The 19,009-nt window shown below is 37.0% G+C and overlaps 1 protein-coding gene across 1 annotated transcript in view; it reads left to right on the top strand.

The window, feature by feature from the left end:
* LOC126777079 (zinc transporter 2-like) overlaps nt 1-19,009 on the top strand; it is a 48,222-nt gene that overhangs the window by 24,664 nt on the left and 4,549 nt on the right. Inside the window, exons 2-9 of the mRNA XM_050499960.1 lie at nt 9,195-9,323; nt 13,165-13,327; nt 14,683-14,874; nt 15,350-15,515; nt 16,498-16,591; nt 17,863-17,987; nt 18,258-18,373; nt 18,519-18,697. Of these exons, the coding sequence (XP_050355917.1) occupies nt 9,195-9,323; nt 13,165-13,327; nt 14,683-14,874; nt 15,350-15,515; nt 16,498-16,591; nt 17,863-17,987; nt 18,258-18,373; nt 18,519-18,670 (1,137 nt within the window). The 3' untranslated portion in view covers nt 18,671-18,697. The remainder of the gene's footprint in view (nt 1-9,194; nt 9,324-13,164; nt 13,328-14,682; nt 14,875-15,349; nt 15,516-16,497; nt 16,592-17,862; nt 17,988-18,257; nt 18,374-18,518; nt 18,698-19,009) is intronic.

Raw genomic sequence — 19,009 nt, 5'->3', positions numbered from 1 at the left:
CTGTAAGGTGTGTTCCCTATAAAGCTGTATAAATAATCGGTCTTGTTGCTGAAAAGTAATTTCTGCACAACAACCTAAGGATACAGGAGAAATATTATAAAACGACAACCTAAGCTCTGGACGACCGGCTTGATAGAGGCACCCTTAGGAACTGGGATCTGTGAATTCTAAGATCTTAAGTGGGTTCTCAACATCTTGAGTCTTAGTATTCGTCCGGACGGCGATTCTGTCAAGGCTAATAGAGCTGACAGCATATACAGAAAAAAAATTTAAGACATTTTGACCTCATAAGAGCCTGAAAGTCAGCCAAATTTCATTCCGCGATCATTTTCCTATGCTTTTTCTATCTACCACGATCGGTCGTATTGTATTTAAATATGTATTTCGCTTAAATATTATTTTACTAGTTATTCTTTAAAATATCGTATAGTTCTTTTAACTGGAATATGATAATTAATACAAAGTACTGCCATTATTTTTTGCGAAGTCGTCTCGTTTCAACAGCGCGACATCTGACTGATTTAAGATGTTTCTTGATGATGACAATGATGTATGTTTGAAGTCTGGGTGACATGCGATAGGAAATGTGTTTTTTTTGTATATAGAGTTTTTATCATTACAGTAATAAAAAGAAACCTAGAGACAGCTGTAGATTATTTGTAAATATAATTAATTATCTAGTTTGTGTCAAAATAACCAAGTATTAATCAGAAATGTAAAGATTACAGGATGTCGTGATTATTGTCTATGGAGAAAATTTTATGCTTTTATATTTCTATCCTTGAAAATAGAATGTATTTTTATTTCTTATATTTAATCTTCATATTTCATCTTTTATAATTTTATCATAATTGACATGATTATTCCATGTGTTTGAAGAATAAAACGGTATTTTTTTATTGTTTGTGTATTTTAAATTGGTTTACTACACAACTTCCATTATCAGGAAGACAGGAGAAACCATTTAAAAAAAAAGTAATTTCTATCGCGCCAGTGCTTTTGCGTTTTATGTTGTCAATACTCATTTTTATTAGCAAGGAATTACGATCGAATTTCGTTAAATGAGTTACCATTAGTAAATTTAAATATACAGTACATTGATCTGTCTTAGAAAAAACGTTACGTAATGAGGCTGCGAACGTCCAATCAACCGGAAAGGTTCGATCCTCTAAAGATAAGTGATTTCTTACGAAGTCCGCGTCTGTTCTCAACTCTCACAGTGTTTTATTTGTAACAAGGATTTCAATGATTTGCTTTTAGACATGTTTCGAATTATTGCGTAACCGTTGACGATATTTTTATATCCATGTATTTAACTTTTAGCCGAGATAGACCCATCGGCGTTATATCCTGATAAGTAACATATGATTTTAATTAGTCTTTATTGTTTACTAGTTGGCTTCGCTTGCGTGTGACGGGGTATGGGGGGGGGGGGTTAGGTATCGTATGACCTCTTCTGTACTCCTGAATGTATGCAAAGTTTCATAATGTTCGGTTGAGTAGTTTAATCGTGCAAGCAAAATAAGAAAACGAACTCACTTTCGCATTAATAATATTAGTTAGAATGTGTTCGCATGTATATGACATAGTCATATATAGGAACGACTTCAACAGCCTTTTTATAGAATAGATAAGCAGACGAGCATATGGGCCACCTAATGGTAAGTGGTCACCAACGTCCATAGATATTGGAATTGTAAGAAATTTTAACCATCGCTTACATCGCCAATGCGCCACCAACCTTGGGAACTAAGATGTTATGTCCCTTGTGCCTGTAATTACACTAGCTCACTCACCCTTCAAACCGGAACACTACAATACCAAATACTGCTGTTTTGCGGTAGAATATATGATGAGTGGGGGGGTACGTACCCAGATGAGCACGAATTGATTGCACAAAGCCCTACAACCAGTGAACCACTAGTGAGCAACGCTCGTAATAAAAAAACAAACAGTTACTGATTAATGATTCGTTAAATAAAGGCTTACAACAATACAACAATAACAGCCTGTTAATGTCCCACTGCTGGGCTAAGGCCTCCTCTCCCTTTTGAGGAGAAGATTTGGAGCTTATTCCATCACGCTGCTCCAATGCGGGTTGGTAGAAAAATAAAGGCTTAAAATTCCAAATTAAAATATTCATTGTTCTTAAGTTCTTAACTTTGAGATGAATCTCCGACACCTAAGACGTGAACTTATCTTGTTTATCAACTATATTTATGAGATAAATAATTCATCTTTGCCAAAGATTAAGTAAGTTTTCTTGTTTGTGAGTTCGTCTTTTAACTTGGTCGCTTTTAAAGTTGGAACCATTAATGTTTTAAACGACTAGGTATTTAAGGGACATTTTAACGAAGATTGCTTTTGAAGATTTAATGGTAGGGTTCTTTGTAAACTCGTCTGGGTAGGTACCACCCGTTCATCAAATATTCCATCGCTAAACAGCAATTTGTCGATGTAAGGGAATGCTTATACTTTTTACAAAGCCAATGCTTATGGGTGGCGGTGATATTCTGGCGCAACTGTAGGTATCCATGGTTTGGTAAAACAGCCAAGAGGTCCAAGCTAAAAAAATTATAAAATGATGTTAAATTTATCTTACTTTATGTCCATAAACGAAGTAGACAAAAGTTCCGGGTTCGACTCTGTTGTCGAAATATTATGTATGTTTGAACTTGTTACTTTCTACTGGAGAAGAGTGTCTTCTGGATTAATCTTAAGCAACTTCACTATTGGTAAGTAATCGTAATATGGATAAGATGTTGTATTACGTATAATCTAACTCTTCAAAATAATTATTTTTTGAAGGAATGAAAGTTTGAGTTGTATTTAAAATATTAAAAAGATATTTAGATTATTATTTAGTTAAAAATAGAACGAGAGAGAGAGATATATATATTTATATATATAAAATATAATCTCGAAAGAAAATATCGTTAATTTATCGTGCAAGAATTGCAAACAACTTCGGGACGATTGAAATGTGACAGCTACAGACTTGATATCTTCACTTTGATTAAAAGGTTATGGCGGGAAACGATCTTGTTCATCATCGTTTTAATTTTTTGTTTTTTAATTTCCATTTTGTATGTTAAATGTTACGTAGAGAACGTCTGTCACGTTTTATTCTAATACCCTAATATATTTTTCTATTATAAACTTAACAAATCGTTTCACTTGCCAACTCGTTGTAAGGATTACGAATCAACCTCCTGCGCCAAAATATCACATTACGCAAAGGGTTAAGTATAAGGTATTAAGTAAGGAGTAGTTTTAGTATAGTTTGGTTGCAAACAATGATAAACAAACTATTGCAGCGAACCCACATTTGACGGTAAATAAAAAAATATATGTATTCACCGCCCGATGTTGCGCTTTTCGGAAGGTTTGGTGCTTATTCCACAAGTCTGTTTCGGTGCAGGTCGGTGTTTATACTCGTACATACATGTGTCAGAATTACATACACAGTTATATATTTGACTAATTGCACGAGTTTAATTGCAAACACAAATTATTCTGAACATGATAATAATAATGTCCTCTGGACCGATTTCGACCACGGCGGCCAGTCTCAAGAGAGATTAGCCAACTGCGCAAGAGATATTATAGTGCACAAGTATAAAGTATAGTGCAAAATATATAACTCTTGTAATCTGCTCAAAATAAATAAATAGGTCAATCTAATGGGACGGCAATCCGACACGACCGGAAACAATGTTATTTATACTTTTAAATAAATGTAAATAAGATGAGTTGTAACTTGTAGTAACCGCCTTCGACTTATATTTAGCCAGAGCACTTTTATAAAAATGTTTCGCATTGTGCTTGTCTTACAAATGGCAATCCATTAAAATAATGGTATGAGGGATGAGGATAAACAAACTTTTGTTATACTAGCCACCCGCCCCGGCTTTGAATGCTTATATCATATACATATAACTATTGGTTTACAGGGCACTACTAAAGCTCCCAGTCGGCATGTTTATTTTTCCAAATTTAATCCAATTTACATATATTAGGAATTACTCCGACAATTGGTGAAAACCGTATGAAAATCCGTTGTATAGTTTTTGAGTTTATCGCGTTCAAAAAGACAGACACACGTGACGAGGGACTTTGCTTTGTAATAGTGATTCAATGCGATTTGCAATTAGGAACCACTGAATTTTATCAATTGTATATACATATTATAATGAATTATGATATATATAAAGATAAACATATACGTCTGTTTATGTATTCTATATGGTATATACATTTATATAAATCTTAATACATAATAATATCAACACAGTATCGTAATAGAGAATATTAGAATGTAAGAATCGATAACGGATTATATTCGCTTCGTTGAACTGAAAAATGAAATGCGTCCCGTTCGAGGTCCGTTAAACTGCTTTTGTAGGCATCAACAGCTTCGTGCTTATTACGGCTATGATCCGATATTGCTCATTGGTAGAAGTTTTACTGGTGGTAGAGCTTAATGCAAGCTAGTCTGGGTAGGTACCACCTACTTATCAGATATTCTACCGCAAAACAGCAGTACCTGGTATTGTTGTGTTCCGGTTTGAAGGGTGAGTGAGCCAGTGTAATTACAGGCACAAGGGACATACCATCTTAGTTCACAAGGTTTGTGGCGCATTGGTGATGTAAGCGATAGTTAACATTTCTTACAATGCCAATGTCTATGGGCGTTGGTGACCACTTATCATCAGGTGGCCCAAATGCTCGTCCGCCTTCCTATTATATAAAAAAGTGAGTTTTATCGTTAGTTGAATATTAAAGATTTGGGTCCGAGCAAAACATAAATAGGCACGTAAATATTGTGCATACATGCATCTGAACTTGTTATATTGAATAAAATATATCTTAAAATTGACTAGTATATAAATAATAAAATGTTTTGATGTGAAACGTCTAATGGCGCGCCTTGGGGGTAATGATGAAACAGCATGGCGCTCTTATATGCAGTCTTGTCTCTCCGCCACTGTTCTCCCTGTATGTGTGCGTACTTGGCGATTGGTGCACATATACTCTATAGGTCCTTGCTATATATTATTATTATAATAAGAAAAAAATACATACATATATTATTAACGAAGTTATGTTTTATTTATAAGTTACGCCTCCCAACTACCGAGCGTCCTATGATGACCACATTTATTTAACTTAAATGAAAGAATTAGTATTGCAATTTAGAATTTAGAGTAGCAAGGACTTTTTTTAATTTAGAAGCAAAGGTCCGCTCTCGAGGTCCGCTTTGGTCTTATACCTCCTTTTATTTATCAATGTCTTTTACATATTCCATAAGATTCGCTAAAAGCTCTACTACGAATATATTATAAACTGCAAACAGTTCTTGATTAATATAATCTTAATTTATAATACAACACTATTCCGAATTCGCATCTGAGAATTTCTTGATTTGGACCTGCAGCCGTATGCGTTATGCCTTAGATCAACGATGCATTTTAATTATATATAAATAACAATATTCTTGTAAAATGACCATTTAAAATTACGTTTGAAAAGCAAACTTGATAAAAGTGATTTTGATTTATATGACACTAGTTTTTGCACGCGGCTTCGTCCGCAAGTTATGGAGGGCAGGTGTTTAAAAAGTAGCCTATGTCCTCGGGGTTCAAGCTTTCTTCATACCGAATTTCATCAAAATGGTTTAGCCGTGAAAACGCAACAAACAAACAGTTACTTTCGCATTTATAATATTAGATACAGATTCTCTTCGATTCTCTCTGAATTAATTAATTCTTGCTAGACGTCAACCTCGTCCTTGTGACTTTTGCATCAACGTCTGTCATCTCCCACCACCCGAATCCCCCCTTCGAGATTTAATCCGGGCATCGATCGCTCTATTGCCGTGTAATTTCGTCTTTGTTGTCTCGCTGCGTACATGTCTCGAATAATGATTTTATATTGAACAATGGAATTTGTTGATGGACTGTTTTTTTTTTTTAATTTATTGCCAGTAGCCTCAATGAATCAACGGTATATGGAGTTATCGTTGTCATTTCGTATTTTAAGGCTTTCGTGTGAGATTTATCCGCCATCTTGAAAAATGGGGTAAATTTATTTTGCAATATCTCGTCTTTCTGTCATGATACGAAAATTTTATTATATATTGGTATGTTTTATTTTACGCTGTACAATTTAGTCAATCGTTGTTGACAAACCAAACGAAATAGTAAAATATTAGGAGACTGTAATTTTTATATAAGGTATAAAAAGGGCACTTCATATCATATGCATTTTGATATATAAAGACGTATGAATATCAGCGATGTCGAATTCAAAGGATTTATCCCCTTTCGCTATTTTAACATACTGAGGATATTGTATAATATTTATGTCTGTTGCATGTTATTGTACATATGTCGTTATATGTTAATTTTTATAATAATGTCCTCCAGACTGGTTTCGGCCACGTCGGCCAAGCTCAAGAGAGATTATTCAACTGCGTAGGAGATATTATAGTGCACAAGTGTGTGCGCAAACACAGGTACACTCTCTCTTCCCTCACTCTCATAATCCGATGGGACGGCAATCCGACACGACCGGAAAGAGTTTAGGCGCAGGACCAATGGCTTTACGTGCTTTCCGAGGCACGGGAGTGTACACACTTCCAACTTCCAGACTCCGGGATGCTACTGACAATTTTCTGACAGAAAAATCCAATAACTTTTTATTTGCCCGACCTGGGGATTGAACCCAGGACCTCCGACGACAGACCAACGAGGCAGTCAATTTTTATATTTAATATTTTGAGGGTGTACCACACCTCATGCTCTCATTTTATTAGTAATTTTAAGAGCTTATCTTTATTAAGTATAAAAACTTAACACTTATTTAAAGACCTTACCTTACTTATAAACGTTGTGTAGCGTTGATTAGTTATACAATGCTGTGTCTTCTTCTTTCGAATTTCAAATCAATGATGACAGAAAGAGCGAAATAATTGTTTAACTGAACAGCCAAAGTTAAGATATTCTAGTTAAAACATCACAGTAGTCACAGTAACAGCCTGTTAATGTCCCACTGCTGGGCTAAGGCCTCCTCTCCCTTTTGAGGAGAAGGTTTGGAGCTTATTCCACCACGCTGCTCCAATGCGGGTTGGTAGAATACACATGTGGCAGAATTTCAATGAAATTAGACACATGCAGGTTTCCTCACGATGTTTTCCTTCACCGTTAAGCACGAGATGAATTATAAACACAAATTAAGTCTGTTTCGGTGCAGGTCGGTGTTTATACTCGTACATACATGTGTCAGAATTACATACACAGTTATATATTTGACTAATTGCACGAGTTTAATTGCAAACACAAATTATTCTGAACATGATAATAATAATGTCCTCTGGACCGATTTCGACCACGGCGGCCAGTCTCAAGAGAGATTAGCCAACTGCGCAAGAGATATTATAGTGCACAAGTATAAAGTATAGTGCAAAATATATAACTCTTGTAATCTGCTCAAAATAAATAAATAGGTCAATCTAATGGGACGGCAATCCGACACGACCGGAAACAATGTTATTTATACTTTTAAATAAATGTAAATAAGATGAGTTGTAACTTGTAGTAACCGCCTTCGACTTATATTTAGCCAGAGCACTTTTATAAAAATGTTTCGCATTGTGCTTGTCTTACAAATGGCAATCCATTAAAATAATGGTATGAGGGATGAGGATAAACAAACTTTTGTTATACTAGCCACCCGCCCCGGCTTTGAATGCTTATATCATATACATATAACTATTGGTTTACAGGGCACTACTAAAGCTCCCAGTCGGCATGTTTATTTTTCCAAATTTAATCCAATTTACATATATTAGGAATTACTCCGACAATTGGTGAAAACCGTATGAAAATCCGTTGTATAGTTTTTGAGTTTATCGCGTTCAAAAAGACAGACACACGTGACGAGGGACTTTGCTTTGTAATAGTGATTCAATGCGATTTGCAATTAGGAACCACTGAATTTTATCAATTGTATATACATATTATAATGAATTATGATATATATAAAGATAAACATATACGTCTGTTTATGTATTCTATATGGTATATACATTTATATAAATCTTAATACATAATAATATCAACACAGTATCGTAATAGAGAATATTAGAATGTAAGAATCGATAACGGATTATATTCGCTTCGTTGAACTGAAAAATGAAATGCGTCCCGTTCGAGGTCCGTTAAACTGCTTTTGTAGGCATCAACAGCTTCGTGCTTATTACGGCTATGATCCGATATTGCTCATTGGTAGAAGTTTTACTGGTGGTAGAGCTTAATGCAAGCTAGTCTGGGTAGGTACCACCTACTTATCAGATATTCTACCGCAAAACAGCAGTACCTGGTATTGTTGTGTTCCGGTTTGAAGGGTGAGTGAGCCAGTGTAATTACAGGCACAAGGGACATACCATCTTAGTTCACAAGGTTTGTGGCGCATTGGTGATGTAAGCGATAGTTAACATTTCTTACAATGCCAATGTCTATGGGCGTTGGTGACCACTTATCATCAGGTGGCCCAAATGCTCGTCCGCCTTCCTATTATATAAAAAAGTGAGTTTTATCGTTAGTTGAATATTAAAGATTTGGGTCCGAGCAAAACATAAATAGGCACGTAAATATTGTGCATACATGCATCTGAACTTGTTATATTGAATAAAATATATCTTAAAATTGACTAGTATATAAATAATAAAATGTTTTGATGTGAAACGTCTAATGGCGCGCCTTGGGGGTAATGATGAAACAGCATGGCGCTCTTATATGCAGTCTTGTCTCTCCGCCACTGTTCTCCCTGTATGTGTGCGTACTTGGCGATTGGTGCACATATACTCTATAGGTCCTTGCTATATATTATTATTATAATAAGAAAAAAATACATACATATATTATTAACGAAGTTATGTTTTATTTATAAGTTACGCCTCCCAACTACCGAGCGTCCTATGATGACCACATTTATTTAACTTAAATGAAAGAATTAGTATTGCAATTTAGAATTTAGAGTAGCAAGGACTTTTTTTAATTTAGAAGCAAAGGTCCGCTCTCGAGGTCCGCTTTGGTCTTATACCTCCTTTTATTTATCAATGTCTTAGAGTTGAAGTAAAGTTTGTCTCACATTTTATATTTAAATTTAGAATATTATTTTTTCTGTCGCAGGAGAGTTATACTGAGGTGCCGGTGGCGCCGCCCAGCGAGTCGGACGAACACTGTCACTGGACGAGACCTGAACCTCCCAGTGCTGTTCCTCAACTCGTCTGTGCACTTATACTATGCGCTGTTTTTATGGTAAGTAAAAATAACATAATATGTACATTGGACACATAAATAAAATATATATTTAGCGTCCAGAAGTAATTTTATAAAAACTTCTAAGTAATGAAAATTACTCACTCAATTACTCTTAAAAATCCAAATAACACAATAGAACACATTCAACTAACACAAGTCATGTCAATTATGAATTAATTAATGTACCTTTCAGTCCACCAACAAAATGGCGGTTTAAATTAGCGCGCATATTTTTTTTTTTTCAACTACACTGTGGTAGGGACCAAGGAATCTCGCTAGCTATACATATATACGAAAAAAACACTAAAATAAATTTACTAAAACTCAAAAAAAGTAACTGGGACTGAAATAGTATGAGACCTAAAGTAAATAAATAGATTTTATACCTTTGCGCGTGCAGTCTACATATATTAAAATATTATTACAATATTATTGTATTTTATTTTAATAATACATATACGTAGGTTTTCTTTTATTTATTGGCTATTGTTTTTAATCCAACGACATTTATAAACAGGCATATGAATGTCCAAAATGTATGGTATAATGATTTATTAGTATTTTAATTGACCCACATTTCCTGACGTAGCCCGGAGCCCGGTGCACTACTGCGTAGTACGAGTGTGTGCATATTCCAGTCGAAGAAGTTCATATAAACAAAACTTAGATTTACATATTCCATAAGATTCGCTAAAAGCTCTACTACGAATATATTATAAACTGCAAACAGTTCTTGATTAATATAATCTTAATTTATAATACAACACTATTCCGAATTCGCATCTGAGAATTTCTTGATTTGGACCTGCAGCCGTATGCGTTATGCCTTAGATCAACGATGCATTTTAATTATATATAAATAACAATATTCTTGTAAAATGACCATTTAAAATTACGTTTGAAAAGCAAACTTGATAAAAGTGATTTTGATTTATATGACACTAGTTTTTGCACGCGGCTTCGTCCGCAAGTTATGGAGGGCAGGTGTTTAAAAAGTAGCCTATGTCCTCGGGGTTCAAGCTTTCTTCATACCGAATTTCATCAAAATGGTTTAGCCGTGAAAACGCAACAAACAAACAGTTACTTTCGCATTTATAATATTAGATACAGATTCTCTTCGATTCTCTCTGAATTAATTAATTCTTGCTAGACGTCAACCTCGTCCTTGTGACTTTTGCATCAACGTCTGTCATCTCCCACCACCCGAATCCCCCCTTCGAGATTTAATCCGGGCATCGATCGCTCTATTGCCGTGTAATTTCGTCTTTGTTGTCTCGCTGCGTACATGTCTCGAATAATGATTTTATATTGAACAATGGAATTTGTTGATGGACTGTTTTTTTTTTTTAATTTATTGCCAGTAGCCTCAATGAATCAACGGTATATGGAGTTATCGTTGTCATTTCGTATTTTAAGGCTTTCGTGTGAGATTTATCCGCCATCTTGAAAAATGGGGTAAATTTATTTTGCAATATCTCGTCTTTCTGTCATGATACGAAAATTTTATTATATATTGGTATGTTTTATTTTACGCTGTACAATTTAGTCAATCGTTGTTGACAAACCAAACGAAATAGTAAAATATTAGGAGACTGTAATTTTTATATAAGGTATAAAAAGGGCACTTCATATCATATGCATTTTGATATATAAAGACGTATGAATATCAGCGATGTCGAATTCAAAGGATTTATCCCCTTTCGCTATTTTAACATACTGAGGATATTGTATAATATTTATGTCTGTTGCATGTTATTGTACATATGTCGTTATATGTTAATTTTTATAATAATGTCCTCCAGACTGGTTTCGGCCACGTCGGCCAAGCTCAAGAGAGATTATTCAACTGCGTAGGAGATATTATAGTGCACAAGTGTGTGCGCAAACACAGGTACACTCTCTCTTCCCTCACTCTCATAATCCGATGGGACGGCAATCCGACACGACCGGAAAGAGTTTAGGCGCAGGACCAATGGCTTTACGTGCTTTCCGAGGCACGGGAGTGTACACACTTCCAACTTCCAGACTCCGGGATGCTACTGACAATTTTCTGACAGAAAAATCCAATAACTTTTTATTTGCCCGACCTGGGGATTGAACCCAGGACCTCCGACGACAGACCAACGAGGCAGTCAATTTTTATATTTAATATTTTGAGGGTGTACCACACCTCATGCTCTCATTTTATTAGTAATTTTAAGAGCTTATCTTTATTAAGTATAAAAACTTAACACTTATTTAAAGACCTTACCTTACTTATAAACGTTGTGTAGCGTTGATTAGTTATACAATGCTGTGTCTTCTTCTTTCGAATTTCAAATCAATGATGACAGAAAGAGCGAAATAATTGTTTAACTGAACAGCCAAAGTTAAGATATTCTAGTTAAAACATCACAGTAGTCACAGTAACAGCCTGTTAATGTCCCACTGCTGGGCTAAGGCCTCCTCTCCCTTTTGAGGAGAAGGTTTGGAGCTTATTCCACCACGCTGCTCCAATGCGGGTTGGTAGAATACACATGTGGCAGAATTTCAATGAAATTAGACACATGCAGGTTTCCTCACGATGTTTTCCTTCACCGTTAAGCACGAGATGAATTATAAACACAAATTAAGCAAATGAAAATTCAGTGGTGCTTGCCCGGGTTTGAACCCACGATCATCGGTTAAGATTCACGCGTTCTTACCACTAGGCCATCTCGGCTTATTAACATAACATAAAACATGCATGAATGAAGACAATTTAAAAACTTAATAATAATATTGAAATATTCACAACACCTAATCAGTTATTTTTGAAGTCGGTTGATAGCGAAGTCAAGACAAAAGAAATCTTAGATATGAATTTCGATATGAATAAAATTATTTTATATGGTGTCTTTTCGTACATGTTTATTGAATTTATCTAGAAATAAATTGAGAATATGAGTTAGTTTTTTACTTTTTTAATTCGTTCATTTTTTTTTTGTTCAGAATGCGAGTTTTTTTTTACATATTCGATGGCGTTGAACGGTTACGACGGTGGAAGGTTGAAATTAACTTACTAACATAGAAAATAACTAACAAATTGAGTCGATTGTTGCTCTTATTAAAAAAATAGCTATTTGTATGGAATTACACACACACACACAAATCCTTGAACGTCCCTGTTAACGTAAATGCCTTCGAATAAGTAAAAAAATACTCGCATACTGAACAAATAAAATGAACGACGTGCGTGAAAAACTGACTTGCACTAGGCAGACTGTACTGTCTGAATACCACCCAGAACAGCCTAGAAATCTAGAATCCCACGAAAACCAATAATACACCTTTAAGGAAGACAATTGGCCTTTCTCCTATTAACTAAATGAAATAAATAAATAGTTCCTAATCTAAAAGCCCTGGACTAAGGAGTCCCTTAGTACAGGGCGACCTTAATTTTTACTCCTGCCTCCAACACACAAATGTATTTATTATTAAGGTACATAAAAAAGTAACATAAATATCTGTGGGAGGGAATAAATAAATTGGCACACAACGTTCCGAATCAATAAAGTCGTCGAACAATTAATACTTTCATAGTTACAATAATCCCAAAAATTAGACTGTGATGCTGCCTGTAAATAAAATAAAAAAAATGTGTCTAAAACTAAAAAAGGCATGACACTCGAAATCTTACGCTGAAATCATTTGACGCCCATAGTCTAAATTAGCCAATACCATCGACCGAGTACTTAGATGCATACATATAAAAAATAGCAGGAGAATCAAAATAACATGGATACAAATAATGGAAAAGATACTCCAAAACCACGAGAAACACTTAATGGAGTTATAGTACACATGTTTTTGATTTCAGATTTGCGAGCTGGTCGGTGGTTACTTGGCAGGCAGCCTGTCCGTGATGAGCGATGCGGCCCATATGTTAAGCGACTGCGGTGGCTTCGCGCTGGCGATTCTCGCTTTCCGCTGCGCTGGCAGACAGCCTACCGCGAATATGTCTTATGGATATAGGAGAGCTGGTAAGAACAGATCCAATAATGTTAAATAATTGCATTCGACATAGAAATTATTATACACTCGAGTTAACGTTCTTCAGTATTCATTTTCCGATATTAAAGAAAAAACATTTTATTAGTCCAACCCGGGAAGCTGTAGGGTTGTTCTGTAAGAACAAACTACAAACTCACTGCAGAAAACGGTCGTGAATTATCAGAAAGTGACAGGGGACATCGGCCATTATAATAATAACATATATAAGTCGAGCCGAGATGGCCTAGTGGTTAGAACGCGTCAATCTTAACCGGTGATCATGTGCTTAATTTGTGTTTATAATTCATCTCGTGCTTGACGGTGAAGGAAAACATCGTGAGAAAACCATGTGTCTAATTTCATTGAAATTCTGCCAAATGTGTATTCTACCAATCCGCACTGGAGCAGCGTGGTGGAATAAGCTCCAAACCTTTTCCTCAAAAGGGGGAGGAGGCCTTTGCGCCGCAGTGGGACATTATCAGGCTGTTACTATACTATACAACTTTATAAGTCGGTTCACATTTCACTGCTGGGTAGCTGGATAAGTGCTGGACCCTCATGATTAGCATACAAGCTAACAATTCAGCACAAATTCAAAGAAGTCACGTTTTGTTCTTAACAGTTCATATTATCATAACATACACCTGCTGGATTATATCTTATCTATATCTCTTTGAAATATTTACTATATTTAATACATATCTCTTTGTAAGACATATGTGATAAATATAATAATCCGAGTTAAGGTCGCTTATGTTTCGTTATTCACGCGTATCTCAATGTATTGGGGGGGGGGGGGTTCTATGTGGAGCTCGCCTGTGTCCAGTCGTCGAACTTCGGAATACCTCGGGATTGTGCGCGCATGCTACCGTGACTGACATTATTTACCATAGTTAACCTTTGTTTATTAAAAAAACGAAAAATATAAATGTACTTTTGACGAGCCGGTTGGCGTGGTTGGTAGAACACTTGCCTTTCACGCCGAAGGTTGTGGGTTCGAGTCCTGAGTCTGGGTGTAATTATATATATAAGTATGTATTTACAAAAGAAAAGTAGTATATGTAGTATATCAGTTGTCTGGTTTCCATAGCACAAGCTTTGTACAAGCTTAATTTGGGATCAGATGGCCGTGTGTGAAAAATGTCCCAGGATATTATTATTATTACTTTTGCTTCGGGGAACACTGAGTATATATAAAGGGGAGTGCACCTGGTTATGCCAATCCTGAAAACGCAATTATAATATTCTTCTTCGTCGTGTCACTCTTGTCAGAGCGGTCGTGGTCGCCATGAAGTATTATTAATATAATATACTTGCTTTTATATCTAATATATAAAATTGCCAGAGGTATTGGGCGCAATGACGTCGGTTCTGCTGATATGGGTCCTGACGGGAGTGTTCGTGTACGTGGCAGCGCTGCGCATACACACGGGTGATTACCAGATCGAGCCCGACATGATGATGATCGTGTCGGGCTGTGGTGTGGCCTTCAACGTGGTGCTGGCGTTGGTGCTGCACGGCTGCGCGTCGGACATTGGTGAGTTGATAAGGGGGGGGGACCGCACATCGGATAGTCTATCGATGAACAGCAATATTTTGTATTGTGTTCCTTATATATAGCGTATAACTTAGTTTAAGAACATGGGACGCGGATTCATTGACTAAAAGTGAATGTTTTCTACTGTGTTTCTTAATGTCTATGGACGGTGTTCACCACTTACTTATTGTTCATATTGCGATTTAACGCACGTAGAGATTATATTTATCTAGGTTTTTTGTATCTGTGTTTGGTATGATAAACTATTGATTATGATATAAATTACTATTACTTCTTTGCAATAGTTCTATGAAAACATCCAGGAAAAATTTGCAGTTTAATTAGTCGAATGATATATAAATTTTGTAACAAAATTATTAAAAAAATCAGTATGGGAGCATCATTCAAAGCGATACTTCTTCGCCCAGCTGTGGGACAGTGACAGACATTAACTTAGATGAAATGAAATCGGCAGCCCACCACCACTCGCACGGCGGCGCGGCGTGCTCGCACGCGCACGAGGCGCGGCGTTTCCAGCTGTTCCGGCGGCACAAGCAGAGCAACGGCGCGCTCGCCAACGGAGACTACGGCATGAAGGACCTCGCCGGCGCAGACGCGCACGTGGCCAGCTCCAAGGCCAGGTCGGTGTGTGGCGAAGTTCATTCTAGTTAAAAGATAACTTTTAATTAAATTAATTTTAACCACTTTTGGGATAGCTCTGCCAAGAACCACCTTCAAGCTCTAGAGTTGATTGAGAGGCGTGCCAGAAAGTTGATAGGAGACGACGCATTGGTCGAGTCTAGGCTCCGAAGTCTTGAACATCGACGTGTGGTTGCATCACTCTCAGTCTTCTATCGGATACATGTCGGAGAATGTGCTCAGGAATTACACGAACTAATTCTTTTTATTATCTATTTTTACTATCGAACGGCCACAAACAGTGGAAATTCCCCGCCTACGTACGAAGCGCTTTGAATCCACATTCATCATTCGCACTGCAAAACTATGGAATGCTTTGCCCGAGTCCGTATTTCCTGATAGGTACAATGTTGGTGTCTTCAAATCCAGAGTAAACAGGTTTCTTTTAGGCAAGCGTGCTACATCTTAGACCGTGTCGATGCTTAACATCAGGCAAGTCAATGGTCAAACGCTGGCCTATTAATTGTAAAAAAAACTTAAATATCAACTTTACCGGGTGTATAGTTTTCTCTTTTTGTCATCACTGATTTGACGCTTGAAAGAAGAATCCATTGTTTATATAATCAACCCTGTTGGTATTCGTATGGCCTTTTAGTCTATGGGATAGTACTATGGGATCCAATTTGAGTAAAATCCTCCATCTCCCGCCGTCCCTTCCATCTTTCATAGGCATTATTTTTCCAGTTTGCTTGAAGCTATTTAAGTGATATAAACAGCCCACGGTTTTCTTGTCGTTTGGTCCGGACCACTTCGTTACTACCAGATGAATGAAATTAAGCGAAAGCTTATCTTACTCTCAAAGTTTACAAGTACAAACATAACTTATATCAATCAAATTTATTTTTGATAACCAACTTACTTGATATTTAATTGATTTATTATATATTTATATAATTTATCTGTATTCTATTATTTCATTTACAGAAATATAAATCTCCGAGCCGCCTTAATCCATGTGATCGGTGATCTCATCCAGAGCTGCGGGGTACTGCTCGCTGCTGTACTCATCAAAATATATGTAAGTCTATAGTTTTGACCATATCAACAAATATAGGCCGAGATGGCCTAGTGGTTTGAACGCGTGAATCTTAACCGATGGGTTCAAACCCGGACAAGTATCACTGAATTTGTGTTTATAATCCATCTCGCGCTTGACGGTGAAGGAAAACATCGTGAGAAAACCTGCATGTGTCTAATTTCATCGAAATTCTGCCAAATTTATATTTCACCTACCCGCATTGGAGCAGCATGGTGGAATAAGCTCCAAGTCTTCTCCTCCTCTCAAAGAAAAGAAAAAGCCTTAGCCCAGCAGTGGGACATTCCCAGGCCGTTACTGTTACTGTACTGTTAACAAATATCTATATAAGAGGAAGACACAGCATTGTTGAACTAATCGCATCACTAAAGAATATTTATTGGTAAATCCGTTAGTGTTTTCATTAATTAAAAGCTCGTCTGGGTAGGTACCACCCACTCATCAGATATTCTACCGCAAAACAGCAATACTTGATATTGTTGTGTTCCGGTTTGAAGGGTGAGTGAGCCAGTGTAATTACAGGCACAAGGGACATAAAATCTTAGTTCCCATGTTGGTGGCGCATTGGCTATAAGCGATGGTTGACATTTCTTACAATGCCAATGTCTAAGGGCGTTTGGTGACCACTTACCATCAGGTGGCCCATATGCTCGTCCACCTTCCTATTCTATAAAAAAATAATAATAATAATAATTACTTTGTTTACTTTCAAGGATTTTTACAAGCTTTTAATTAATTTCAATTTTCAAATTTTGCAACATAAACTTAAAACAGTTCTACATGACTGAATGATAAGTAATTTGTAGACAATTGACTTATAACGATACGATGTGTAGTAATTTTAAGTATTATTGTTTAATATTATTAAACTTATTGGGCCGGTTGGCGTGGTGGATTCGATTCCCACCCAGGACAGACATTCGTGTGCATAAACATGCCTGTTTGTCCTGAGTCTTGGTGTTATTTTCTATATAAGTATGTATTTACAAAAGAAAAGTAATATATGTAGTATATCAGTTGTCTGGTTTCCATAGTACACACTCTTATTAGTTTGGAATCAGATGGGTATGTGAGAATAATTTCCCAGGATATCTTTTTTTATTTTTAATAAATCTTTTTTTGATGATGGCAAATGCTGAGCACAATTTAATTTTGTTTTTTATTTTGCTTACAACATGGAGATCAGTGTTGTGAGGATTATCTCTTCGCCTTTTCAACGCTGTACTCTACCCTCCCACTATGCGTGCCCTTAGCCCGACGCGAAGGTGGTGGACCCGGTGTGCACGTTCGTGTTCGGCGTGCTGGTGCTGCTGACGTCGGCGCGCGTGGTGCGCGACGCGCTCGCCATGCTCATGCAGGCCGTGCCCGCGCACTTCCGGTGGGTGCCGCGCAAGAGCGCTTATTTGCATTCCTGACGAATGAGCTAACGACGCGTTGTAAACAGCGGGTAGCGTTAGCAAAAAAAAGTCTATAGTAAATGCCCTTAGTGGATAGTTTATGTTGATAGTTATTGTGGTCATCGTACAAAGTCAAAGTCAATGTCAAAAATCTTTATTCAATATAGAAGCGTTACACTTTCTTATTGATTACAGACTTTATTACAGACGTTCACATTAATTATATTACTAAAATTAAATCTTTTCATTAGGTACAGAGAATGTGTAGCCTCACTGTCAGCTGTGAACGGCGTGCGGCACGTACACTCCGTCCATGCGTGGGCTCTGTCGACCCACCACACCGTTTTAACAGCACACATTGCTATTGGTAAGTTGATTTGTTTTTATTAAAATGTCTGTATGTTCCTCTGCAAAGAAAACTCATGCGTTTGTGTTCTTATTTCGACCACTTCATAATAATTCATATACTTATGTAATTTAAAATAATAACAGTTTATATTATCTATTTTCAGATGAACTGGCCGACTGGGAGGCCGTCCTCCATAGCTGCCAGCAGCTGGCGCGCAGTCAGTTTAATGTCGCCAGCGCTGCTTTCCAAGTGGAGCGATATTCCAGCTGCATGACCACGTGCCGGCACTGCAGGCAGCCTGCCGCCGTGCCCTGACCCCTGTGCACGCTGAGCCGCTAGCCGGTGAGCATCACAAACGAGGCGTGAAGAGGCATCTTGCGGGCCGGCAAGGCGAAGGCGGCCAGTGCAGAACGTTTTTCCCGTCTGTACTGGCCGTCGTCGCGTTTGGACTCTACTACCACTTACCATCAGGTGGAGTAGAGTTATTTGTCCTCCTGGCGTAGATAAAAAAAAATCCACCACATAATCGGCTATTGGTACTGTTGCAATCTTGTCGTAGTGTTCTTCTAGTTACACTAAGTGGTACCTACCATCATGTTACCTTGTTACATCTGTCAATCCACTGATATGTCTCTGACATGATCAGCTGTCGCT

Source organism: Nymphalis io, chromosome 22 (genome assembly GCF_905147045.1).
Source record: "Nymphalis io chromosome 22, ilAglIoxx1.1, whole genome shotgun sequence".
NCBI classification, from domain to species: domain Eukaryota; kingdom Metazoa; phylum Arthropoda; class Insecta; order Lepidoptera; family Nymphalidae; genus Nymphalis; species Nymphalis io.
This window is presented reverse-complemented; position numbering and strand designations above follow the sequence as displayed.